This window comes from Eurosta solidaginis, chromosome 3 (genome assembly GCF_040869045.1).
Source record: "Eurosta solidaginis isolate ZX-2024a chromosome 3, ASM4086904v1, whole genome shotgun sequence".
In the NCBI taxonomy this organism is placed as follows: domain Eukaryota; kingdom Metazoa; phylum Arthropoda; class Insecta; order Diptera; family Tephritidae; genus Eurosta; species Eurosta solidaginis.
In genome coordinates this window covers 175,382,051-175,408,972 of record NC_090321.1, presented here as the reverse complement: position 1 = coordinate 175,408,972, position 26,922 = coordinate 175,382,051, and the positions used below count along the sequence as shown (strand labels likewise).

At 36.4% G+C, this 26,922-nt stretch overlaps 2 protein-coding genes across 13 annotated transcripts in view; both read right to left on the bottom strand.

Annotated features, from left to right (window-relative positions):
• The window catches only part of LOC137244649 (juvenile hormone esterase-like), a 37,579-nt gene extending 25,407 nt beyond the window's left edge, over window positions 1-12,172 (bottom strand). The window contains exon 1 of one of the 7 annotated variants that reach the window (XM_067773960.1): window positions 12,078-12,172. Coding sequence is in view for 1 of the 7 variants with exons in the window: in XM_067773952.1 (XP_067630053.1) it covers window positions 3,575-3,857 (283 nt within the window). In the remaining 6 variants the exon portion in view is untranslated. Of the gene's footprint in view, window positions 1-3,574; window positions 4,445-11,397; window positions 11,969-12,077 lie in introns of those variants that run through there. The other 6 variants (XM_067773956.1, XM_067773957.1, XM_067773953.1 and 3 more) reach the window with 6 other exon arrangements.
• Window positions 12,173-14,841: 2,669 nt separating this feature from the next.
• The window catches only part of Asph (Aspartyl beta-hydroxylase), a 108,889-nt gene continuing 96,808 nt past the window's right edge, over window positions 14,842-26,922 (bottom strand). For 5 of the 6 annotated variants that reach the window (XM_067773946.1, XM_067773948.1, XM_067773947.1 and 2 more), the window contains 4 exons: window positions 23,765-24,005; window positions 23,582-23,687; window positions 22,788-23,507; window positions 14,842-19,586 (listed from right to left, as the gene is read on the bottom strand). In XM_067773946.1, the coding sequence (XP_067630047.1) occupies window positions 19,436-19,586; window positions 22,788-23,507; window positions 23,582-23,687; window positions 23,765-24,005 (1,218 nt within the window). In that variant the 3' untranslated portion in view covers window positions 14,842-19,435. Of the gene's footprint in view, window positions 19,587-22,787; window positions 23,508-23,573; window positions 23,688-23,764; window positions 24,006-26,922 lie in introns of those variants that run through there. The other variant, XM_067773951.1, reaches the window with a different exon arrangement.

Below are 26,922 nucleotides of genomic sequence, written 5' to 3'. Positions count from 1 at the left end.
GTCTTGCCTTCCTTGAGCAACTTTATTTCATGGGCATAGTGTGAGTGCTGAATAGATGAAACTATGTATAAAAACGTCTGCTGTAGTTCATATGGTGATATGAATGCATAATTTTGTGATGAATTTTTGCTAGGTGGAATTTTGTTGAACGGCCTCAGTATGAATGTCATCACCCTCAATATGCGCCGGTACGATGAATATCTTGCAATGACACCTTCAATGATGTTATCATTACTGAAACCTATGCTGCAGTTGAGAGTAACATGTTTCCTCTGTTCTAATTCGAGGTTACTGAGAGATATTTTTGTTGGCTCTTTGGGCCATGATTCTGAGTCGCAAGAGAGAAATGTCGGTCCCTTAAACCATATTGTATTCAATAGGTCACGTGCCATACAACCACGTGATACAATGTCTGCTGGATTTTGTTTGGTTGGTACATATTTCCAATTGATGCCTACTGAATTGTCCTGCAGCTCCGCAACTCGATTGGCAACGAAGCAGTTAAGAGTGGATGAATGCATCTTGATCCATTGTAAAACTATGGTTGAATCGGTCCAAAAGTGGATACCTTTAATATATTGAGATAGTTTAAATTTGATTTTTTTCCATGTTGAACACAGTAAAACAGCTGCGCACAACTCTAAGCGGGGAAGTGAGACTGCCTTTAGTGGAGCCACCTTTGATTTTGATATCAACAACGTTGTGGTAAGTTGGCCGTTTATATTTGTGCGAAGATAAATACAACAGCCATACGCACGCTGAGATGCATCTGCAAACCCATGTACATCACATTTATAAGTCAAAGCGGATTGTACATACCTGGGTACTTCAATGTGGTTCAAATGTTGCAAGTCTTCCTCGATTAGCTTCCATTGAGTGATAAGCTCATTGGGTAGTGGCTCGTCCCAGCCAATGCGACGTATCCAAAGCTCTTGAACGAAGATTTTACAGCGAACTGTCACTGGACTTACCAAGCCTAATATGTCGTACAAACGGGCAACTGTAGAAATTACAGACCGTTTCGTTGGATACTCTATGACTGGCAAGTTATATTTAAAACAGAAAACATCATCCTGTGGTTTCCATGACATGCCCAGAGCCTTAGTCACGTCCAGCTCTTCGAGTCTTATTTGGAACTCTTCACAGTCGGATTGCCACTCACGATGATTAGATTTCCATTTGGCCAACTGCAAACCTGATTTTGCTAACAACTTGGTTGTTTCTATGGCCTTTATCTGTAGATCCCTAATGTTATCTGCGCCCGTCAAAAGATCGTCTACATACATATCTTCCTGAATAGTTGCGGATCCAAGAGGAAATTGTTCTTTGTAAAGATCAGCAATGAAATATAGGCACCTGATGGCCAAAAATGGTGCACATGCCATGCCATATGTCACTGTGTTCAGCTGAAAAAGACTTAGAGGCTCATTTACAGATGTTCTCCAGTAAATTAATTGATAATTACGATCTTTTGGTTGTATTAAAAACTGACGATACATTTTACAAATATCTGCGGTAAGGCCGTAACGATGCAATCGAAATGCTAATAATGTTAATATAAGATTTTGCTGAATTGTGGGCCCAACCATAACTAAATCGTTGAGGGAGCAACGAGCTGTAGTTTTAGCGGACGCATCGAAAACCACACGTAACTTCGTTGTTGAACTCTCTGGCCGAACTACACAGTGGTGTGGGATTACGTAATGTGATAAAGTCACATCCAAATTGTGGATTGGGCTCATGTGTCCAAGATCCAAGTATTCTTGCATAAAAGATGTGTACATTTTTTTTAATGTAGCATCGCGTTCGAGACGACGTTCGATTTGGAGAAAACGGCGCTTAGCAAACTCGATAGATTCTCCAAGTAAATTTGGAGACTGTTTAAATGGCAATGAAACTTGAATGCGACCATTTTCTAGTACCTTTACGTACTCTTTGAAATGATTTTCACATTCTTGTTCCTCGGGTGTATATGTGTGAGGTGTAACCTGGTCACATGCGAAATCTTCGAGCTCCCAGAATTTCTTCAAAATTGTATCGAGACCACAACTCCTCATGACATTGCATGTGTATGGACTTGATTTAACGTTGTTATCGAGCTTTCCACCAACAATCCAGCCCAATGTGGTATTGATCAGACGCGGGGAATTTTCACCGAGACTTAAGGTGTTTTCAGAGATAATGTCAAAGAATATTTGCGCGCCTAACAACAAATCGATTTTTTGTGGTCTAAAAAAGAGCGGATCAGCCAGTTTAATCCCTTTTGGTAAGTTCCAGTTGGTTGTGTCCAAGCAATGATCTGGTTGATGAAGCGAAATTCTTTTTGTGACGGCAAGGTCTGAAGTGAATTCATAACTAGAGAATCTAGATGTTATCACGGCTTTCACTGAAAACCTCAAATTGGTACGAACATCCGCAATGCCACAAATTTCTTGATTATTTCGCTGGAACCCAAGTTGAAGTCTTTTAGCCAGCTCCTCAGTTATGAAATTAATTTCGGAGCACGAATCAAGAAGAGCTCGTGCTGTTTGAATGCCCCCATACTTATCCTTGATTAACACTAGAGCTGTAGGAATAAGGGCACGTCGCGAGCTCTGTGAAACTAACGACAAAAGTGGTGGTTGCATAGAGTTTGTGTCAGCATTTCGCTGTCTATTGTTATCCCCTGAAGTAACACGATGCAAAATGGTATGATGAGAATTTTGGCATACACGGCATTTTGATTTTGAAGGGCATTTTGAAATCATGTGGCCTTTACGAAGGCAGTTGAGGCAAAGATTTAGTTGCTTGGCAAATTTATACCTATCACTTACAGATAGCGACAAGAACTGTGGACAAATGGCTAAATAATGATCTGCAGACTGACATTTGCAACAAAATGACGCTGATTTGCTCTGTGTAGTGACGAAAGAGTTTGACGATTGCTTATTATTTGCACCTTTGCTCTTTTCTTGTTGCGGTTTCATGTTACTTTCAAGAAATTGGCAATGTCGACTTAATGTGTCGTAACAGAACTCCCAGGAAGGTAACTTTTCGTAGTCTTGCTTCCTGTCATAACTCAATTTTGACTGAAGGTCTACCTTCGATAGAACCAGGTGAATGATAATAGCATTCATCACATTTTCTTCGGAGCCCAAAGATAACAATGAACCTCGGAGAGCAGAAACTATGTCTAACAATGTGCGAAGACCTGATGGATCCGACTTAGGAATGGTTGGAATATTGAACAAACTAGATATGTGCTCTAAAAATATTAATACCTTTTTGTCGTATCGCTCCGCAAGGGCTTTGAGCACAGTTTCATAGTTATTCTCCGATACTTGGAAAGGTGCGACGACATTCAATGCGTTGCCTGACAAAGAACTCAATAAGTAGTTAAACTTGTCAATTGTTGGTATAGATTTATCATCATGAACCAGGTTGTTAAATGAAGTAATGAATCGTTTATATTCACCGTATTTTCCATCAAACTTCGGTAATTTTAATGGGGGTAAACGATTTTGGTGCAATATATTAGAGCAATTTGAAACATTGGCTACAGTGGAGTCAACAACTTTCTCTTTCGTACTCTTACCTATACGTTTTATTACAGTTGCCTTTGCAGCGATGAACAAATCTTCAATTTCCGAGCGAGTCTCGTCTTCTGGATCATATTTCTCTATCTGCGATTGTAGCTTGCAAATTTGTTGAAAATATGCCTCCAAAATATCTGCTTGGCATTCAACGACTGCAAGATCACCCTGCTTCTCCTGATTGATTTTGGCGGCAATGCTCTTCAAATTTCTTTCCATAGTGGCGCGCTGTTGAAGCAGTGCCGGTAACTGCTCTTCTGGCTTGTCCAATTTTCCCTTGCTCATTTTACTAGTACACAGATGTAGCTAGTTATGAAATGGTTGACAAATCCAAACGATACTGTGTAGTGATTAATGCTGTTCCAACGATAATAGAATCAGCGGTGACGCTTTCGATTTAATTACCTCGAATGGTATTTTAAAAGCGCTATAATTGTACTTTGAACACTTGTTCAAAATAATACGAAATTTAATTCAACCAAATAAACGAACTCAGGACTTAACCTTTTGCCGGGTATATGTCCTGTCACGGTCGCCAAATGTATGAACTCAATTTAATGAGCCTGGTATAATAAAACCCCAAATGGTTTGTTTCACAAATTTATTACGACTGACTGTTACATATTGCGAAAGAAATTTATAAGCCTAAAATATATTGGAAAAGTCCAGTTAATTGACATCGAATGATGTTGAGTGAAAAAATAGTAATAACAATTTACATAAGAATGCAGTTATTTTCAGGTTGAGAAATGTTCTTATGTGTACATTTGTATATCCATGGACAAAAGCCTAACTTACAAATCAATGAGTAATTATTATTGTAAATATGTATGTAAATATGCATATACATAAGTAAGGTAAGCCCCAGGCGGCCGTCGCATTATGTGCTTTATGTATGTAGATATGTATGCCTAAAACACTGGCACAGTGGTATAGCAGTGGATCAAAGAAATACAAATTGAATTAATCTGCTTCAACACGGTTTACGTAAGGAAAACGCTTTAAACTGTGGGGGAATAAGGTATACTTATAGCCGAAGCTCCATAAAGCTAGTAGAAAGTGATTTTTGTAGGATATCTGTTTATAAATACATCCTTAATAATATGAAATACGAAAGCACAAACTGCCGACTTTTGAACTAGAGAAAATCTTTTTTCAATCGCACTAGTACTATTTGGTACTTTTAAGGTCTAGTTCTGAACCAAAAATTTTGATCACTAGTTAGTGACTTCCCTTCAGCCTGCAAATTAAATCGCTGGAATCCTCATCGAACTGGTACTTTGAAAAGCTTGTTTGACTTTAATATTCGCTAAAACGGTTTTTTCGCAGGTCTTGTCAGAAATAATATTATATGCGATTCACCGTTTTTAATTATTGAAGTAAACTTCAATGTCTCATCACGAGCGTCAAGACATTACAAACCTCTTCTTTTGAGGCAGTGCAGAGCTAATTTCGAATTAAATGAACCTTTTCGGTGTTTGTGTCATGATTTCAACTCTCATTCGAGTTCACTAAATATAACGGATTCACTTTTACTATAAAGAAAACTGTCCTTTGCTATCTTAACTCTGAACAAAATAAAAAAAATGTTTACGACACTTAACAAACAAGGAACAATTCGGCAAAAACAAAGTACGTGCGTCATGCGGATGCACCCCTCATGTCGATTGGGCGGGCTTTGGAGGGTATGAATTCGTTGGGTTTATTCTTATAAAAAATCAAGCAAATCCTTTAAAAACTTGTATTGAAAAAAAACACATACGGGGTCTGATCGTTCTACTTTTTTATTTAGATATTTAGGAAGTCCAGTACAACAAATGGAATCTTACGACCGCCATTTTAGTCTTTTTCCGTAGAGCTAGATTCTTGAAAATAAGAACACACTTCAGAGCATAATGACAATGCATCATCCGGAAAAAAAATTTCGCCAGGGATCCTCAGAATTCTTAAGTTGGTAATTTCGCTTTCACATTTTAAGGAACTTCCCGATGACGCAGATGACTCAAACTTTGAACGAAACTTTGGGATTTATTAGTAATATTTCAGGTCAACTTGACATGTTAACAAAAGGAGAAAATAAAAGGAAAATAAACAAGTAAGGAAGGCTAAGCTTGCAAAACTTGTAAATTATCTCTTCTTAAAAGTAGGCGGTGCCATCCCCATTGTCCAAAATTTTACTAATTTTTTATTCTGCGTCATAAGATCAACCCACAACCAAGTTTCATCGCTTTATCCGGTTTTGGTAATGAATTATCGCACTTTTTGGGTTTTTCGAAATTTTCGATATCGAAAAAGTGGGCGTGTTATATTCCGATTTCTTTCATTTTAAATAGCGATCCGAGATGAGTGCCCAGGAACTTACATACCAAATTTCATTAAGATACCTCAAAATTTACTTAAGTTATCGTGTTCAGGGACAGACGGACGGACGGACATGGCTAGATGAATTTCTTTTTTCGCCCAGATCATTTTGATATATAGAAGTCTATATCTATCTCGATTAGTCTACGCGCCGTTACGGGGTACCGTTATGCGAACAAAATTAATATACTCTGTGAGCTCTGCTCAGCTGAGTATAAAAATGATCAAGGACTTCTTTTATATAAATGGACCAGACGAATATATATGTATATTTGCTCCTCATAAAAGCTTTTAAGTGGTTATATTAAAATTGTATTATCAAAGTTCAACAAGATTATGTCTTTGTTCAAAGAGAGATTTTTCGTTTCTTCTGGTCCATTTACATAAAGGAAGTACTCAACAATTTTTTATCTTCTCACACTAATTCAAATTGGATAGTAAATTACTAAAGTTTGAAATTTTTGGTTGTTTTCGCTGCTTCTTAGCAACTGAAGGAAATAGCAACCGGCCGTGAGTTAACTTTTTGGGTTGGATAAAATATCACTTGGTATCTACGTCTGTGATTATTTAAATACTGAACCTGATGTTTATATTTCAATTTTATATAAAATATATTCTGACCTAAATTGTAGCTAAACGTCATGATTCAACTATATGGTTGACTCATCTATACAGCAACAACATACCTTTGTTCAGATTGTCAAAATCTACATGTTGGTGCCAGGTGAATGGAATGGAAAGAAAACATAAAACTTTGCAATTCCTATGTGTTCTGGGAAAATAATGTGCTAAATTAGATACATTTACTAAAAAAAAATAACTTAAAATGATGTGAAATTATTTTTTATAAAAACTTTACCACATCCTTTTGACAAACCGTATACCAGTTAAATGAAATCAGCTGATGAGATGAGCCAACCATATAATTGAGCCATGCTAAACGTCAATGTTTGAGAGAATATCAAAACACATTTTGTGACTTGTAAAAAAGGTGTTAAACAATTAAAATTTAAATTTTTACTTTTTAAAATATAAATAAAATTTTATTGTACATACAGTTTTGTACATGTGTTGAAATTTCCAGTTCAATCCAAAAAATTTTGAGCGTGCAGAAAGGGAACTTCTTTGAAAATTACGTATTGAGATTTTGGTGTTTTAGACTTTTGAAGTGATATAGCTTGTTTGTTGTTGTAGTATTTGAAAAATTTTCTTAATATATAGTATACCAGCAGACCCGGCAGACATTGTTCTGCCCAAATTTTGGTCTATTTGCAGACATTTTAATAAGCTTTTTCCGTCTACTTCTGCCCTCCCCCGCTTCACTTTTTATACTCAGTTGAGCAGAGCTCACAGAGTATATTAACTTTGATTGCATAACGGTTGGTTGTACAGGTATAAAGGAATCGAGATAGATATAGACTTCCATATATCAAAATCATCAGTATCGAAAAAAATTCGATTGAGGCATGTCCGTCCGTCCGTCCGTCCGTCTGTCCGTTAACACGATATCTTGAGTAAATTTTGAGGTATCTTGATGAAATTTGGTACGTAGGTTCCTGGGCACTCATCTCAGATCGCTATTTAAAATGAACGATATCGGACAACAACACGCCCACTTTTTCGATATCGAAAATTTCGAAAAATCGAAAAAGTGCGATAATTCATTACCAAATACGCATTAAGCGATGAAACTTGGCAGGTGAGTTGAGCTTATGACGCAGAATAGAAAACTAGTAAAATTTTGAACAATGGGCGTGGCATCGCCCACTTTTAAATGAAGGTAATTTAGAAGTTTTGCAAGCTGTAATTTGGCAGTCGTTGAAGATATCATGATGAAATTTGGCAGGAACGTTACTCTTATTACTTTATGTCTGCTTAATAAAAATTAGCAAAATCGGAGAACGACCACGCCCACTTTTTAAAATTTTTATTTTTTTTAAATTCAAATTTTAAAAGAAAAGTTAATATCTTTACAGCATATAAGTAAATTATGCCAACATTCAACTCCAGAAAGGATATGGTGCAACAAAATACAAAAATAAAAGAAAATTTCAAAATGGGCGTGGCTCCGCCCTTTTTCATTTAATTTGTCTAGGATGCTTTTAATGCCATAAGTCGAACAAAAATTAACCAATCCTTGTGAAATTTTGTAGAGGCTTAGTTCCTAGGACGATAACTGTTTTCTGTGAAAAAGGGCGAAATCGGTTGAAGCCACGCCCAGTTTTTATACACAGTCGGCCGTCTGTCCTTCCGCTCGGCCGTTAACACGATAACTTGAGCAAAAATCGATATATCTTTACTAAACTCAGTTCACGTACTTACCTGAACTCACTTTGTATTGGTGTAAAAAATGGCCGAAATCCGACTATGACCACGCCCACTTTTTCGATATCGAAAATTACGAAAAATGAAAAAAATGCCATAATTATATACCAAATACGAAAAAAGGAATGAAACATGGTAATTGTATTGGTCTATTGACGCAAAATATAACTTTAGAAAAAAACTTGGTAAAATAGGTGTGAAACCTACCATATTAAGTAGAAGAAAATGAAAAAGTTTTGCAGGGCGAAATCAAAAGCCCTTGGAATCTTGGAAGGAATACTGTACGTGATATTACACATATAAATGAATTAGCGGTACCCGACAGATGATGTTCTGGATCACCCTGGTCCACATTTTGGTAGATATCTCGAAAAGGCATCCACCTATAGAACTAAGGTCCTTTCCCTTTTAAAATACTCATTAACACCTTTCATTTGATACCCATATCGTACAAACAAATTCTAGAGTCACCCCTGGTCCACCTTTATGTCGATATCTCGAAAAGGCGTCCACCTATAGAATTAAGGCCCACGCCCTTTTAAAATACTCATTAACACCTTTCATTTGATACCCATATCGTACAAACAAATTCTAGAGTCACCCCTGGTCCACCTTTATGGCGATATCTCGAAAAGGCGTCCACCTATAGAACTAGGGCCCACACCCTTTTAAAATACTCATTAACACCTTTCATTTGATACCCATATCGTACAAACAATTTCTAGAGTAACCCCTGGTCCACCTTTATGGCGATATCTCGAAAAGGCGTCCACCTATAGAACTTAGGCCCACTCCCTCTTAAAATACTCATTAACACCTTTCATTTGATACCCATATCGTACAAACAATTTCTAGAGTAACCCCTGGTCCACCTTTATGGCGATATCTCGAAAAGGCGTCCACCTATAGAACTTAGGCCCACTCCCTCTTAAAATACTCATTAACACCTTTCATTTGATACCCATATAGTACAAACAAATTCTAGAGTCACCCCTGGTCTACCTTTATGGAGATATCTCGAAAAGGCGTCCACCTATAGAACTAAGAACCACGCCCTTTTAAAATACTCATTAACACCTTTCATTTGATACCCATATAGTACAAACAAATTCTAGAGTCACCCCTGGTCAACGTTTATGGCGATATCTCGAAAAGGCGTCCACATATAGAACTAAGGCCCACGCCCTCTTAAAATACTCATTAACACCTTTCATTTGATACTCATATCGCACAAACAAATTCTAGAGTCACCCCTGGTCCATCTTTATGGCGATAGCTCGAAAAGGCGTACATCTATAGAACTTAGGCCCACGCTCTTTTAAAATACTCATTAATACCTTTTATTTGATACCCATATCGTACAAAATAAATTCTAGAGTCACCCCTGGTCCACCTTTATGGCGATATCTCGAAAAGACGTCCACCTATAGAACTTAGGCCCACTCCCTTTCAAAATTATCATTAACACATTTCATTTGATACCCATATCGTACAAACAAATTCTCGAGTCAGGCCTGGTCCACCTTTATGGCGATATCCCTAAATGGCGTCCATCTATAGATCTATGGCCTACTTCCTCTTAAAATACTCTTTAATACCTTCCATTTGATACACATGTCATACAAACACATTCCAGGGTTACCCTAGGTTCCATGGTAATTTCCCTTATTTTGTCTCCACAGCTCTCAACTGAGTATGTAATGTTCGGTTACACCCGAACTTAGCCTTCCTTACTTGTTCTTAATAGTTTCATTCACTCCTCCCTCCGTCTTTTTCACTTCATCTATCTATATCTTTCTCAGTCTCCTCCTCCCACTTTTCTCTGCTCTCAAGTTCTTCTCATTCTTCTTCATCCCTTATTGCCAGTCCCAGAGGTATGTATTTTGCTCCAGTCCCACTCCGAGTGTCAATCCCAGTCGTAGTCCTAGTCCCTGTATTATTAATTCATGTCTTTATTTCGGCTTCGCATGCATATTTATCAGTTTTGCCAGCTTGATGCAACTAAATCGAATATCGTAATGAAAATTACTTTAAGGCTCTCAGCAACAGCTTTCATTTGATATCCATATTATCCACACATTCTAGGGGTATCCGTGTCCACGTTTTGGCCTATATCTCGAGACCCTAGTCACCCAGCGGTACAAAAAATGCTCTGTACTAAAGCACACATCAACAGCTTCAATTTGATATCCATAATGTGAAAACACATCCTAGTGTTCTGATCCACGTTTTTGCCTATACATCGAGACCCTAGTCACCAATAGGTATGAAAACTACCTTGTACTAAAGCGCTCATCAACAGCTTTCATTTGATATCCATATTGTATAAACACTGTCTAGGTGTACACGGGCCCACGTTTTGGCCTATTTCTCGACACCCTAGCCACCCTGGGTACGAAAAATACCTCGTATCAAAGTACCCATAAACAGCTTCGATTTAGTACCCATATTGTATAAACACATCAAAGGATTACCCAGGTCCACGTTTTGATCTCAATACCCTAGCCAGAACGGGATAAAAAGTATCCTATGTCCGTCTCCTGGTTCTAAGCTACCTATCCACCAATTTTTAGCCAAATCGGTTCATCCGTTTTGAGTTATAAATAATGTAACTAACACCACTTTCTTTTATATATATAGATTTCGTATATATGTAATAGGGTGGGTCAAATTTATTGTTGAAAAGGCACATCCAGTTTCTGAATCTATGGGTCATACTGAGTAATATTGTCCATGGGACCATAGGTCTGAAATGAATTTCGAGCCTCCCTAATTTTGTTAGAAAATTGTATATCCCAATCCGAATAGCGGCTCTCACAAATAAAATACATGAAAATAAATGTCAAATTCGGATTCGGAATGGGATATAAAATTTTCTAACAAAATTAGGGAGGCTCGAAATTCATTTCAGACCTAAGGTCCCAAGACAATATTACACAGTATGGCCCATAGATTCAGAAACTGGATTCATTCAGCTGAAGTTTTTTCCCCCATACAATTTGACCCGCCCTAATATGTAACCTTTATATGTTGACAAAATCCATTTTGTAAAAATTTTCGTCAAAAATGGCGAAATAAATTGCATGTAACATAGAAGCAACAGAGATACGTCAATGTAATTTTTGAATGTCCTACTCACGTGTGAACAAGGGCAATTATAAAATTTCAGCGAAATCGGGAGACGTTTACATATGTAGCCTATATGGGGAGGCACAAAAAAAAATTGTCACATTTCCAAAAAAAATATAAAAGACTTCACTTTTCACAATGTCTTCATATTTAGTTTGTCGCGTCCGGCAGCGTAGGCAACAATGGACGCGTGATAATAGACACGATGCGAAAAAAAATATTTACGATATTGTGTGTATAAAAATACTTAACACCACTAATAATTTGGCATGATAAACCTTTGCGGAGATTAAGGCCGGGAAGCCCACGTTTTTAGTGTGTAACTTTATAACTGTTTCTATAAAAGATGCGTGTTTAATGTTGACACCACTGGTTAATAACAGCGGTTATTTTTTTATAAAATTTTTTTTTGGCGTTACTAGTTACTAGTTTCAAATAAAGGCTTAAGACCTCAAGTAAATTTTTCCCAAGTATCGTTTCGATCAGGATTTTAAGTATAACGGTATTTGAACAATCATACCGACTTTGAGTTGTTTGCAAATTTTTTTTTACGTTCGCTTGTCTAAATAGAACGGCCTATTGATTCCACAGATACATTATAAAAGCTTTTATAGAAATTTTAGGGCATTTAAATATAAATGGTTATATAATAGTATGTGCGTAGAAGCGTGTTCAAATTAATTTAAATACCTGTTGTTTGCGTGCGTTCAACAAACAAACGGTTTTATTTTATTTGTAGGCTTACACTTTATGCCAGGGATGTAAAAAGCTTCCGTTCCAATTTTGACATGTCGGAATTTTTGCTTCTTTATGAATTCCGATTTCGGTTCCGACTGTTTGAAATCGCTTGTTTTATTATAAACTGAAATAATTTAGAACAATAATATTACTTCATTAATCGATACTTTATATTAACAAGTAAGGAAGGCTAAGCTCGGGTGTAACCGAACATTACATACTCAGCTGAGAGCTTTGCTGCATTGGTTTCGTAGGGTTTCGTAGGGTTTCGTAGATGGTTTATAAGTGGTTTTAAATTCCATATCACATACGTTTGGGAAATATCGACCGTATTTTAAAAGGGAGTGGGCCTTAATTCTATAGGTGTACGCCTTTTCGAGATATCGCCATAAAGGTGGACCAGGGATGACTCCATAATATGTTTGTACGATATGATTATCAAATTAACGGTATTAATGAGGGTCTTAAAAGGGAGTGGCCAAAAATATGATCCAGGGTGACCCAGAACATAATCTGTCGGGTACCGCAAATTTATTTATATATGTAATACCGCGAACAGTATTCCTGCCATGATTCCAAGGGCTTTTGATTTCGCCCTGCAGAACTTTTTCACTTTCTTCTACTTAATATGATAGATCACACCCATTTTACAAAGTTTTTTCTAAAGTTATCTTTTGAGTCAAAAAACCAATCCAATCACCATGTTTCATCCCTTTTTTCGTATTTGGTATAGAATTATGGCATATTTTTTTTTTTTTTCTAAATTTTCGATATCGAAAAAGTGGCCCATTTTTAATAAAAGGATAAAGTGAGTTCAGATAAGTACGTGAACTAAGTTTAGTCGAGATATGTCGGTTTTTGCTCAAGTTATCTTGTTAACGGCGAGCGGAAGGACAGACGGTCGACTGTGTATAAAAACTGGGCGTGGCTTCAACCGATTTCGCCCATTTTCACAGGAAACAGTTATCGTCATAGAAGCTATGCCCTCACCAAATTTCAAGAGGATCGGTAAATTTTTGTTCGACTTATGGCTTTAAAAGTATTCTAGACAAATTAAATGGAAAAAGTCGGCGCAGCGCACGTTTTGAAATTTCCTTTTATTTTTGTCTTTTCTTGCACAATTGGAGTTGAATGTTGACATAATTTACTTATATACTGTAAAGATATTCAATTTTTTGTAAAAATTTGACTTTAAAAAAATTTTCGTCATCCGATTTTGCTAGTTTTTATTTAAAATACATATAGTAATAGGAGTAACGTTCCTACCAAATTTCATCATGATATCTTCAACGACTACCAAATTACAGCTTGCAAAACTTTTTAATTACCTTCTTTTAAAAGCGGGCGGTGACACGCCCGCTGTCCAAACTTTTACTAATTTTCTATTCTGCGTCATAAGGTCAAACCACCTACCAAGCTTCATCGCTTTATCCGTCCTTGGTAATGAATTATCGCACTTTTTCGGTTTTTCGTAATTTTCGATATCGAAAAATTTGGCGTGGTTATAGTCCGATTTCGTTCATTTTAAATAGCGATCTGAGGTGAGTGCTCAGGAAATTGCATAGCAAATTTCATTAAGATACTTCAAAATTTACTCAACTTATCGTGTTTATGGACGGACAGACGGACATGGCTGAATGAATTTCTAGAAGTCTATATCTATCTTGATTAGTTTATGCCTATGCTGAGCAGGTATAAAAATTATTGAAAACTTGACATATGAATACGTAATTGTCACAAGTTGTTTGTTTTTAAGTTAAACGGTTTTATTGAAAACAATACTTACATGAAGTAATAACAATACTAAAAGCTAGAAAATAATTGGGTAGGTCCTAGGTACTAGTCATCACACTCCTCATCAATCTAGGACGTTGACCAGACAATTAAATAAAAGCGCTGGACGCGTCAAATTTCTATTGATAGTCATAAGTAAGACCAATTGAACCTTAATCAAGTTATACTACGCCTCACATTTTTAGAAATTTCACGCGTCCAACGCTTTTATTTAATTGTCTGATCAACGCCCTAGATTAATGAGGACTAGTACATAGGACCTACCTAATTATTTTCTAGCTTTTAGTATTATTATTACTTCATGTAAGTCTTGTTTTCAATAAAACCGTTTAACTTAAACATTTTTTTTTAATTATTTTATTTTCAAGTGTTTAGTCTTTATTTAATTGCCTATTGTTTCTCATTCTATTTAGTGACTCATTATTAAACGAACTCTTTCCTGACAATTTGTTACAATCTAAGTCCTCAATACATAATCCTTCCAAAGACTTTACTCGACTCTGCGCCACGTATGCTTGCCCCTCCTCGAACTCCAAAATTTTTTGATGTCACTTCTATCGGACTATATGTAATATTTGTTCCAAATATGAGCCAAATCGGACCACAAATACGATTTTGTGAAATATCTCAATCCTTGCGCCACCTATCGCCGATTTTTTCCATAGGCGGCTTTCATTCATGTATGTATTATGTGTTCCAAATATGGACCAAATCGGACCACAAATACGATTTTTTCGAATATCTCGATCCTTGCGCCACCTATCGAAGTTTTTTCTTATTATTGCATTGTCATCGGGTTCTGAACTATATTCCAAGTTTCAAGCTTGCAGCTTATCGGGAAGTTACTTAAATTTCAATTACAAAATTCGTGCCAGCCAGCCTGTCAAGTCAAGCTAAATAAAATCATTTAAAAACGCATAAATTTATATGATGTAGAAAAGAAAAGCATATTTATTAAAATCTCTTATGTATTTACAACACATTTTTGTGAATTCTATCAACAGTGGCATTTTCATAGCTTTTATTAATCTAATTAATAATAAAGAAACATAGTTTTGAAACTTAATATATATTTCACCCCGAAATTCGCGTGTACAAAAATTAAAATCGAAAATAGCATAAAAAAATCAACTGAGAGTACAGATTTTGTTCAAATTTGAAATTAGATAGTTTTTTTTTTACAACTATTACCTTTTCTTAAATTTCAGGCAAAGTTTTTCTCAAATAATTTCGTAAATATAATGCTAGAAATGTTAAAACTGAAACGTCAGTGTTGTTGACATAGCTAACATAACGACATTTCTTTAAACAATTGATTATGTTACTAGTAACTATTTACGTATTTATTTAATTGTTCTACGTAAGTTTTAAATGATATCCATACAGCACGTAAATGAGCGCAGAAGTAATACGCTACGTAATACGCAAGTTAATCTACTTACACGGCATATGCATTCATATTTCACTCCCAATTTATTTTGGCAGCAATTATCTTTTTCTTTTTGTAGTCAATCTTCTTGACATTGTTATTTTTTAACAATTTCGTTTTTTGCTTTCATTTAATATGAATCTTTTTTTTTTTTTTTAATATTCTTGTGTATTTTGTAATTAGGGGTCATATAATGTATGACACCGTGACACTTTTCGTCGCTGTCACTCACATTCACAGTCACCACTATGCAATACCAAAAGTTTCATAAAAGAATTCAGGTGAATGGATGCCTTTATATGGTAGCAATTTTTGTTCGTACGAGAAAAAGTTATTCGTTTCGTTATACATAATTTGCCCCTAAGAGTGAATTGGATGATTCGCTTTCAAAATTTGGAATTTTACATGATTCGGTGTGTAAATGGGTGTGAATTACGAATGAAAGGCGCCATATGGACATCATATAATGTGTTACTTTAACAAAATAACAATTCTATTTTCATGTTTTTACATAATTATGTCTAATTCCTTCTTAATTTAAATACAGTTAAAATAAAACTATTTTGAATTTATTATCATTAAGTACACACATACAAACATACCGCAGGTCTCAACAGAGCAGCTTTATATTCTTCATTCAATAAATCAATTTGAATTAATTTAATACCTTTGAGCTATATTTTTTCATAAACACTTCTTGTTAGTAATATTCTATCATGAGGGAAACACAAAACATATAAATGTTAACAAGTTATTAAGCTAATACATTACCATTGCATGTACACTGGAGTGGTCTTAAAAATTTGTTTTCCGCTAAACAACTGTACCGCCCACACACATTATGTATGTAAGAAATAAATATCCCAACTCTTAAGCAGATTCCACCAGCTTAAGGCGTAACACAGTCCCATTGAAAACCATGAAAACAGTCTGCGCATGTCGTTTTGTTTGCAAGATATTGTGACGAATATTCACATCACCAAGTGATATTAGCATCCTTAATCCGATACTAAGCAGCCACTCGTTTGTACGTGGGTAAATCATCATTTACACATGTACATACAAGGTAACAGAGATACTCAGCATCAGCCGAAGTAGTACTCACATATACACACACATATGGCTATGCGAGAGACTATAAACTACAAATATATATGTAAATACATAGCTGGTAACCAAGCATGAAGTTCACAAAGTTACTAGACCTTAGGAGAAATGGATGGACGAGGCAATAGAGAGTATAAAAGCAGCGAAAGCTCAGTAGTCAGTAATCAGTTTCATTTAAACACGCTATCAGTTGCGAAGGGAAGTATAATTGTACTAATCCCAAAGTAATCTAATAAAGACCATTTTGCATTACTGAATATTGGAGTTATTTATTCGACAATTTAGCCAGAAGGTGTAAAATAAGCGGAGTTTCCCTAAATTCGTTGCAATAGCCTCCTCCGATGTTGCTTCTCTGCTTGTTCAGCGACGACTAAATTAAAGAGAATAATAATATCCTGTCGCAAATATCCTGAACCAGTTAAATTATTTTACACGATTAACAATTTTGCAGATAAACAATTTTGCATGTAAATGCAACAACGATTTGAGGCAAATAAATCCAGATAGAAGTCTGGTTCAACTCGTGAGCCAGATAATTTGCTTATTTCTCGTCTTTAGTTTGGCAACGCTGCGTTTAATAAACCATTTTTTTTTTTTAAATAGATATCGCCGCCTGGCCTTTAGCTGACGAATTTTCAGGTTCCACACGTCTCGAGTATCACCACACTCGTCTTGAGTTTCACGACAAATTTCAGTCCAAAAATGAAAAGGCCTAAAGAGGCGATAAATGAAACACACAAAACATCTGCCTATCACAAGTCATGTTTACGAAAATATCACAACCCCTGCTTCTGTGAGAATGGAGGGTGATACGGAGCTAGAAAACTCACTGCATGATGGCTATTATGTGTGAAGTGAGCGCAAGTAATTATTCTACTGCTTTAGACCGTGGATTATAGCTTCAATTGACGAAAAACACGAACGAGTTTTCTAGGGACCTGCCAACAGAAACAGCACTTTCATCTTTTGATACGGATATAGATCTGGAAGAGGAGAAAATACGTTTAAAAAAATGTATTTCAATTTCTAAAACAAAACAAAAAATTTTCAGAAACGTTTTTAATTCCCACTTATTTTTCGAAAGTTGGATCAAAAAGAGAAATAAATGCTGTCAAAAATTAAAGTAAAGTAACAAACACGGAAGAAGAACAAGAAAGGTTGTCTAAGTTCGGGTGTGTACGAACATACTCAACCAGAGATCTATTGTAGAGTCCATTTAAATCAGTTTTTTGACCCTAAGTATTATCGAAAGAGGGGTATCTATTTAACGATTGTGGGCGTCCTTCATAAGAAGTATTCCTCTTTATATAGGAAATAAGTATAAGAGTTTTTTCACCGTAGGTCAATTCTTCTTTATTGGTAGAAAGAGGTTGTCACATCCATTTCAAATGTTTAAGTTATGTCGATCTGTCTTCGAGTTATGGCTCCAAAACGGTAGCCAATGCAGATCAAATAAGAGGTGGTGCCACGCTCATTTAAAAAAAAAAATTTACATTCATTTAGTTGATATACATAAATACGCTTAGAAGAGAAACAGATTATATTAACAATTTTTTATAAGGTTTTGTCGGACATGACTCTCGAAAATTACAAAATACCCTATTCTGGGTATTTCAATGGAAATATGCCACGCCTTAACCTGGAGTTATCTGCCCAAGGGTTTGGAAATTAATTACCTACATACAAAGTAATAATTTGAAGAGGTGGTATAGCTTTTTCCTAAACATTTATTTTTTTTCTTACAAAAAAAATGGCCGGTCTAATGTACAAGCTATACGAACATTAGGCCGCCTCACAAAAAAATGTTCCTCTCCCTACGATTGAACTATAACATTTTTTAAAGCCAATTCGCAGTTGAAATTTAGGATATATTTAAATTAGGTTAAATCAGAATTCGGCGTTACATCTACGTTCTACTTGTCAAAGGATATACGCCACATTATGTTTTATGGCTTGGGGTCAAATAAAAATAATAAAAATACGCCTTCTTTAAAATGTTCCTTTCGTTGGTTTTTTGGCGGTTATGACTAAAAGTTTAATTGTAAAAAATATACTTTTCCTAAAAGTGCCATCGACTGAAAGAAAGAAGGCTGAAGTTCAAAAGGATTCCAAAACTTTTGGCTTAATAAGTAAAGCTACGAATTTCTTTTCGAGCAGAAGCGAGAGTTTCGAGAACTTGACTTCTCGCGGGATTCTCGAATCTTGATATACTCGTAAAGTTCTCAAATTTCTCGACATTCAACTGAGTCCCTGCATTGACAGTATTATATGTAGAGCTTACGATTTCTTCTCGAAATTCTCGCTTGTGTGCCAATGAAGTGATGTAATTGGATCAAGAAGCTCGCGAGCCTTTGTTGGATTTCAAGGTTCGATAAGCCGATATTTATGATATATTTCTTCTCGAACAAGTTCGGGAAATCGAAGTCTGATTGAACCTATTCTGTCGAGAACAATCCATTAAGTGAGCTTTGCCTATACCTGTCTAGACTGCTAAACAATTTTCCTGTTTCATTTTATTGGCTTCCAAAGGGTTTTGATCCCAGGACGTAAGACCACTTCATCACCCGGATGCAATAACACTTTTAACTTGTTCAAGTAATAACTTTAGTTTTCTTCCTTCTTTAGAAATTCAAAATGAATTAAAAACTATTAGACACACTTTCCATACAAATATCAAGGGTCAGCCTCTACAGCTGCCATTAACTTGAACATTTTACAGAAACCACCCTTTATCATTCCGATGAAAAAACGTAAAATTTTTTTTTTTTTTTTTGAGGGACCCTAATGTACACAATGTACATGTGATTATAGACACTATTAATTGCATTTGCATCGGTTGCACTACAAAGTTGCATTTCAAATTACTTATATTTTTAAATAATTATATAGCATCAATGCATGTATGAAACAAAAAAATTTTTTTGGTTTAATTATATTGCAAACAGGAACTCTTTTTATTTTTACGACACATTTCATTTAATCAAATCGCTGCTAGCGTTCTACGCTGGTGAGCACTCAAATCTGGATGCCACACATCGACAATTAAGACGAGACGAAAACTGGTCCCGTTATGCCATACTTCATGCTCGAAACTATCGTCGAATATTAAAAATTTGCCTTCCGACCAAAAGCTGTGAATATAATAGAAATAAATGAAATGTGTTTAAGCTAAAATAATGAATAAAAGAAGTCTTAAATTTAACGACTAGACATTTAGGGCAACGAAATCTGTTCGAAAGCAATTTGACTCAATTACGTTAATCTCAAAAATAATTACGAATCCACTGTTTTTTAATTTGAAATGAAACCAGGGGCCGAATCGTAACATACGATCCGTGATCGAATGCGGCTTTTTTTAACACAATAGTTCCGAAATGGTGTATCAGTGTACTCACTAGATCCATAACATGGTATTATTTTTTTAAATAGTTGGCTAGCTTAATTTTTATCGCTTGAGTGAAAATAGTTTTTGATCCGTGATCACCTTAAAGACCACCTTCTCTATGTTATATGAGAGCGATTTAATCATCAAAGGTCACAGTTCGATGCTTTTGCGAAGTACTTCTAAGAAACATTATACGAACTCATGCATAAAAGCGAGAATTTGAGAAAAACAAGTCTAAGTTCGGGTGAAACCGAACATTGCGTACCCAGCTGTGCGTTGTTGTTTGCTTTGTGTGGTTAATAGTGTTATAAGAATGCGCAATAGCTCATATATGGTTCTATCCTGAACTCATTTTCGTTCAAAAGAAGCAAACAGGAACAGATGCTACTACTAATGAACTTAAGCGAATAATCATGCAGTTTCCCTTCCTTGCTTTTATTAACTGTGGAATTGGGCTTTTCGCCTTTAAAAATTTTAGGTAACCATTGTCCGGCAGAGCTGTACAATGATTCAATCAATACAGTTATAAATCAAGACTGATTCATTTTATAAATATATAAGCCAATTTTGAATGCGAATTCATTATTTTCATTCAAAAATTTGGTTGGTGATTGCATGATTGTAAAAAAAGCATTCAGCTTTATTTTGGATGCATCGAGAGCACTCCCACTCACGAGTGATTGTAAATTTGTTGACTGCAATCACTTTTTCATTCAGTTCCATTGAAATTTCCTTTTTCAGGGTTAACGCTTTCGTACTTTTGAGAGCTAACAGACCTGTGATGTGGTTTTAAGGTGATAAAATAGTTATAAACAACCGGACTATCATATTTCATTTAAAACCTTATGTTTTATTCTAAAAAGTTGTATTCTCTGGATTTTGCTTCATGTGCTTTAATTTTGATTGGAAGAAATCAAAAATACGAACTTCTGAGTCAAAATCATTGTGAATTCATACAAGTGGCAAATGTTTTGAAAAAAACGTTCACAATAGTAAACAGCCTGGATCACCTGTTAAGTCACTGTTCGATTACTTGAATGATGTGTTCAATAGTGTTTTCCAAAAAAAATTTTAAACGACTGGTACATTGCGTTATTTACATATGTCAAAATGTTTGCTTAACTGACTGCTTATATTTTATCTATAAACAATATTTTAAAAATTAATATCAATTTGTAGTAACATTTTCTGTGGATACATTTGAAACAAAAGTTGGTTTGAAACACAAATGTGCAATTCAGGACACTTCAATTCCTTAACCGCGAGCAAAAAACAAGCCTTTCTTCCATTCTCTGGCCATTCGCGACAGCCGTTCTCCCTGTCAGCAATTATTTGACATGCAGGTATGGCAATGGAGGAATAAAAAGATTTTTCACTTGTATGAATTCACAATGGTCAAAATATTCAAAAAACGAAATTGGAATATAATATTACCTCCAACAAAATAATATCTACTAGTCACAAGGCCGGCCCAAAATTGACTTTCGCATTCAATAACTACGGTGACTCTGACTCAATGTTTTGACATTTTGTACTTTAATAAAGCATTATTTTTTAAGAAGCTCAATACAAATCAATTGCCACATAAAATGTGTATTTTATAAAGTGCATTTCAATGGTGTTCTTGCATTGGAAGTGTAGAAAAGCATTTAAAAATTCGAAGCGTTACACGTCAAGAAGCAATGCACAGTGTTTCATTTAAGAACAAAGTCTAAACAAATTCGGGGTGATACGATAAATAAAATGAAAGTTTTGTGGAGTAATTCTGAGGACCCACTATATATATGTTTATGTCAATATGTATATATACTGATTATGTCTTGTGTTGAATTTTTATGAATCGAAGGGAGAGCGAAAATTTTAGTTTAATTTATGACTTACAAACAATTTTTATGGGAGTGATCGCTTAACAACGTCAGGCGAATTTTGTCTATTTTCGTCCTCCAATACATTTTATCCAACAGTAAATTTTATATCAAGCGACCACTTTGGCTAAACCGTCATTAATTTTATTCATAAAAATATGCGCCATCAACGATAGTTTTCGATAGGATAGAAAATGCTATTTGTAGTCTACGATAGTGTCCAAAACAGAATGCCATCGATATCATACTTAAATGGTTTTTAGAAATAATTTTTTAACTACCACGAAATTCGTATTATTTTTGTTTGTGTTAACATACATAAATGCAATCCGAAAAAGTTATGTGTAAAAATTGCCGCTGGTGTGAATTTGTGATACTACCGATTGTACAAAAAACCATCGATGTTGGTGTTGTTGCAGCAGTGCTTAGTCCCATCCAACAGGTGCGACCACTCACAAATTGTCATCAATATCCTCTAACGGGAGTCATAGGAAACTTGCAGTTTCAACAGGGGTGGACCAGAGTGAAATGGGTGTTAGAGGCGTTGGTTCCACATTGCAAGTTGGTAAAAAAAAAAAAGAAAAAACAAATTTCGCTGTTTTTACAGGGTACTGAAAAAATTTTAAGTAAGAAGTATTTTAACACGAGGCACCTTTTTAAACTTTTTTTTTGTGATACGCTCTAATTCACAGATCGTTGTGCAGCGAAAAAGGATCGCTCAGGTACGAAAGGAAATTCTAGCATCAAGAAGCTTTTCGGCCAACTGATTTATTCTCAACTCAACTATCATACCTGCTTTCGAGTTTTAACCTGGCGAGCACAGGAAACGAACAGAAGAATATAGCTGTACGGACTAAGTATATCAAACAAGTTAAGAGAGCTGGCGAGAAGTATTACACTTTTTTATGCTTTAAGTAAAACGAGTTTGCGCTACAAAGGGGATATTTAAATACTATTGAGCCCAATAGCACAATCTGTCCTAATCAAATCTTTTTCAGGCTGAACACCATTTGACGACGTCAAACAAAGTCAACGTCTTTGTTATCAATCTCATGCGAATATTTCTAAACTAAAATACTTACCGTTCCTCATTTGCGACACGCAAACGCGGTCCAGGCGGCACAACCAACCCCAAATGAGCACGCAAACGACAATTCGTTGGCCCACAATGCGCATGCACATGCGTTCCGGGCTGCATCACACTAAATTTAACTTGACCGCGTCGACAACCAGCTGCTGCGCCAAATTTTTCAATTAATTCACATGTAAAAGGCGCTTTCTCACAATTTTTAATAACTCGTTGACCACGAGCATACAATTCAAATTGCTGCCAATTGCCAGTGTCACGCAAACTTTCCGCTTCGTCTAGAAAATGTCCATCTTCACTCAGTAATTTTAATGCTTCATCACGTATCGCCTGCCAATGAAACTCCAATTTGTCAAGATAATATACGTAAGTAGTCTCTAATTTGGTCCAGTAGGGTTGCGCACGCAAATTTGGTTCATTATAGAGCGAACGTTGATAGATCGAAGGAAAAAGTTGAAGTTCGGCACCACGCTTATGCACTTTGAGTGCTTCTTCTTGGCGTCCAAGGCGTTGTAACGAATCGCCCAAATTTAAGTAGAAACGTCCATCGTGAGTGCCAGCTGCTTGCGTTTCGATACCTTTGCGCAAATATAAAGCTGCCTGCTCGTAATCTTTGTCCAGTTGACGAAGTACAAAACCGTAATGGACGAGCGCCAAACCATCTTTCGGCCAACGACGCAAAACATCTTGCAACACCAACTTGGCTTCGGATAAACTGGAAGTATAAATAATAATCATTTTATTAGTCTTTGTGTCTGCAGCTCGAAGTGTCGCCACCTACACACTAACCGATTTTGTAGCAAATACGTAATAGCCAATTGATTTCGCATATTGGGCTCATGCGGGAACCGTTCAATTAAAAGCTCATGTATTGCCACCGTCTGCATGTGATAACCTGCAAATATACAGAGATATCAATAAATTTCAACTACCAATGATAATATGCAAATTCCTACAGCCAATTGAGTTTACCCATGAAGCGCATACGATCGATGCAGCGATTGGCAATATCTAGAAACTCCCTACTGTCTGTGATGATGTCGCCTAGCGCTAAATACCGTTTGTAAGCCTGCAAAGCTTGTTCCAGTAAATTATTACTACGCTTCCGTTCTGCCAACTCATCAAGTGCTTTTGCTTGTCCGAGAAACGCTCGTGGTTGATCAGGATGTTGATAAGCAAGTTGGTTGAATAATCGAATGGCGGCTTTATAGTTCTTTGATAAGTTCCGATACCAGTATGAATGTATCAATGTGGTCGTGTGAATTCAAGTGGAAACCAAAAATGCAGTGGTTATGGCAAAAACAAAGGCAGCATTTTGGAGTAATAAGTAGTAACAACAATGACAATAAGACAAAATGCAACAATTAGTAAGAACATTTCATGCAAATAATAAAACTAAAAATTCGCTACAAAGTATAAAAGAACATACATAGGTACCCTGTAAAAAATAGAGCATACTTTTTCTTCTCGAACACAATCGGGGTCTTTGGGACTCGAGAAATCAGGAATTCGACTTCTCGCGAGCTTCTCGACATTCAATTTAGTGGCTGCATTGACAGTATTATATGTAGAGCTTGCGATTTTTGTATCACTTGTGTTCGAGTAGAATGCGTAAACTGCCAATGCAGCCGAAAAATAATTCGAGATTCGTGAAAGTGTTCGAAGAAATATGAGCTCCAGTAAAAATGCGCTTATTTCGTCATGCGGAGTTAGTCTTAGGAGGTTTCAAGTATCGCGCTCAAACAAAAACTGTTGAGCTGCACTGTTTGCATTTAAGTAGATAAAACTGGAGCTTACAAGCATCAGCGGTATAACATCTACAAACAGAATTTTAAGAAGAGACATCTGTCTTAGACAATCACAGCCCAAAAGTAAGTCAACGCTCTAAGTAGTTTCGAATACACCTCTCAATACTGCTTTCGAAGTTTTTTTAACTTCTAGTCCGCTGAATAAATGAAACTTGGTACAGTTTCATTTGTTGACTTTGGAAAGAATTAGCAAAGCTTTCCGCACTATGGATGGGTTTTAGTGCTTTTGTAAAAACCTCCTAGTTAAATAAAAGATTTTAGACTCTATTATAAAATATCGCTTAGGTCGAACTTTTGACATTAACCTTCAAAAGTTCTTCAGAATTAACGTCGTTAAAATTATTCGGGCCAAATTTGACCCCAATACTAGATTTTTTTATTATAGAGGTTGAAGAAAGTGGAAAATCATTAAAATTTTTTGAGAAACTTATTTGACCAGAAAAACAAATAACATATCATTTGTTCACAGTGGATCAAATTTGTCCCGGGGACCAAATTTGTATAACAGTATATAGTAGGAAAGTTGAAAATATGTGCGTTCGAAACCGCTAGTACATTTTTAGTTGATAAAATAAATAAGAGCCTTGGTTGGTTGGAGTGGTGAGTCCCAATTGTCTCCAATTAGCGCTCATGCGCCGTTTTGATACCACAAACTCGTGAGTTAACCATTGAAAGGGTGTTGTAAGAAGACTAATTAACATTTTCAAGCGCCTCAGGGAAACCCGTCCCCCTATATCCATCCCGTGGAGTTTATAAATTTGAGAAGCTCTCCCGCCCTAACATCGTTGAGTTCTGGGAGGCTTTCGAAAAGGGCTTTCCACGAAACCGTATTCTGCTTCGACAGTGTGCTGGGCATTCGCACAGCAGATGCTCAACCGTTTCCTCCGCCTCCGGACGCTTGCAGCTGCGACAGGAGGTATTGTGTTCCAGTCCCATCCGTGCCGCATATACCCCAATTGTCCAATGCCCCGTAAGCACCGCAAAAATAAGAGCCTTAAAATATTAACCACACAATTTTACGAAAAAAGAGATTTTCTAGTAAACTGTGCTGTTTGTGCTTAAATATAATCTTTGATATGCAAGCGAAGAATTGCGCCATCGGCTGATGCCAAAGTGCTGTAAATTAAGGACATCAGTACAGAGCTTTAAGTTAAAATTATGCATTGAACTTTTACAGTCGCACTGGCTTTTGTAAGCCACTACCACCCATTGTAGTGTAGCTAGGTCTCTTCGGCAATCCAAATACTCTGGGTCAGGCATGCTTAACCAACGTTACGATAATCAACGTTTATAAACGAAACGAAGGCATCGTCAAATTAACGTTAATTTGACGTTCTTAACGTTAATAAACGAAACGAAATGACTTCGCTTCGTTTATTAACGTTTATTATCGTAACGAAATGATATCGTTTCGTTGGTTAAGCATGCCTGCTCTGGGTAGTAGAATTTTTGAGGTGCACAAAACATTATACATACATATTGTGACGAATATTAGCATCACTAAGCGATACTAACATCACTAAGCCGATACTAAGCAGCCACTCGTATTACGTACTACAAATATACATGTATATGGCTGGTAACCAATCATGAAGTTAGGTTAGGTTAGCTTGAACTGGCCGGCCCATGAGGACCTCACATAGACTGATTAAGTCCGTAGTGTTACCAGAAGTTTGTTTTAACGACCAAACTGAAAAACCCTATCAAAAACCAGGATCTATGTTATAAAATAACTCCGTCCTCTTGGCAAATACTAGAAGCTTCCTAGGACTTAAGCCACTTGCTGCTTCTAGATCTGACAGCTGTATCACTCCTAATAGCTGGAGTCTTAGCCTAGCAAGTGCAGGGCACGAGCGCAGAACGTGCTCGATCGCTTCCTCCTCCAACCCGCACTTCCTACATCTGCTGTCACTGACCAAGCCTAATTTAAAGGCATGTGACGCCAGAAGGCAGTGCCCAGTCGGAATACCCGTCATGAGTCTACAGTCCTCTCTTTTTAATGATAGAAGCAACTTTGTTAGTCTAAGGTTGTAATACCTACACATAATCTTCGACACTTTACAGCCCCGCGCTTGAACCCACGCCTTTCCCGCTCGGTCGATCATGTGCACTTCTCGTCTTCGCTTAATCTCGCCCAATCTAATTGGGACGTCTACGGAGCAAGCTTTAAGGGATTGGCCCTTTTTAGCTAGTTCGTCCGCTTTTTCATTCCCATCTATTCCCGTATGCCCTGGGACCCAATATAGATGTATACTTCTTCCTGTCCCGATTCTCTCCAGGGACTGCTTACACTCTAACACGCATTTAGATGCTGTGCTATGC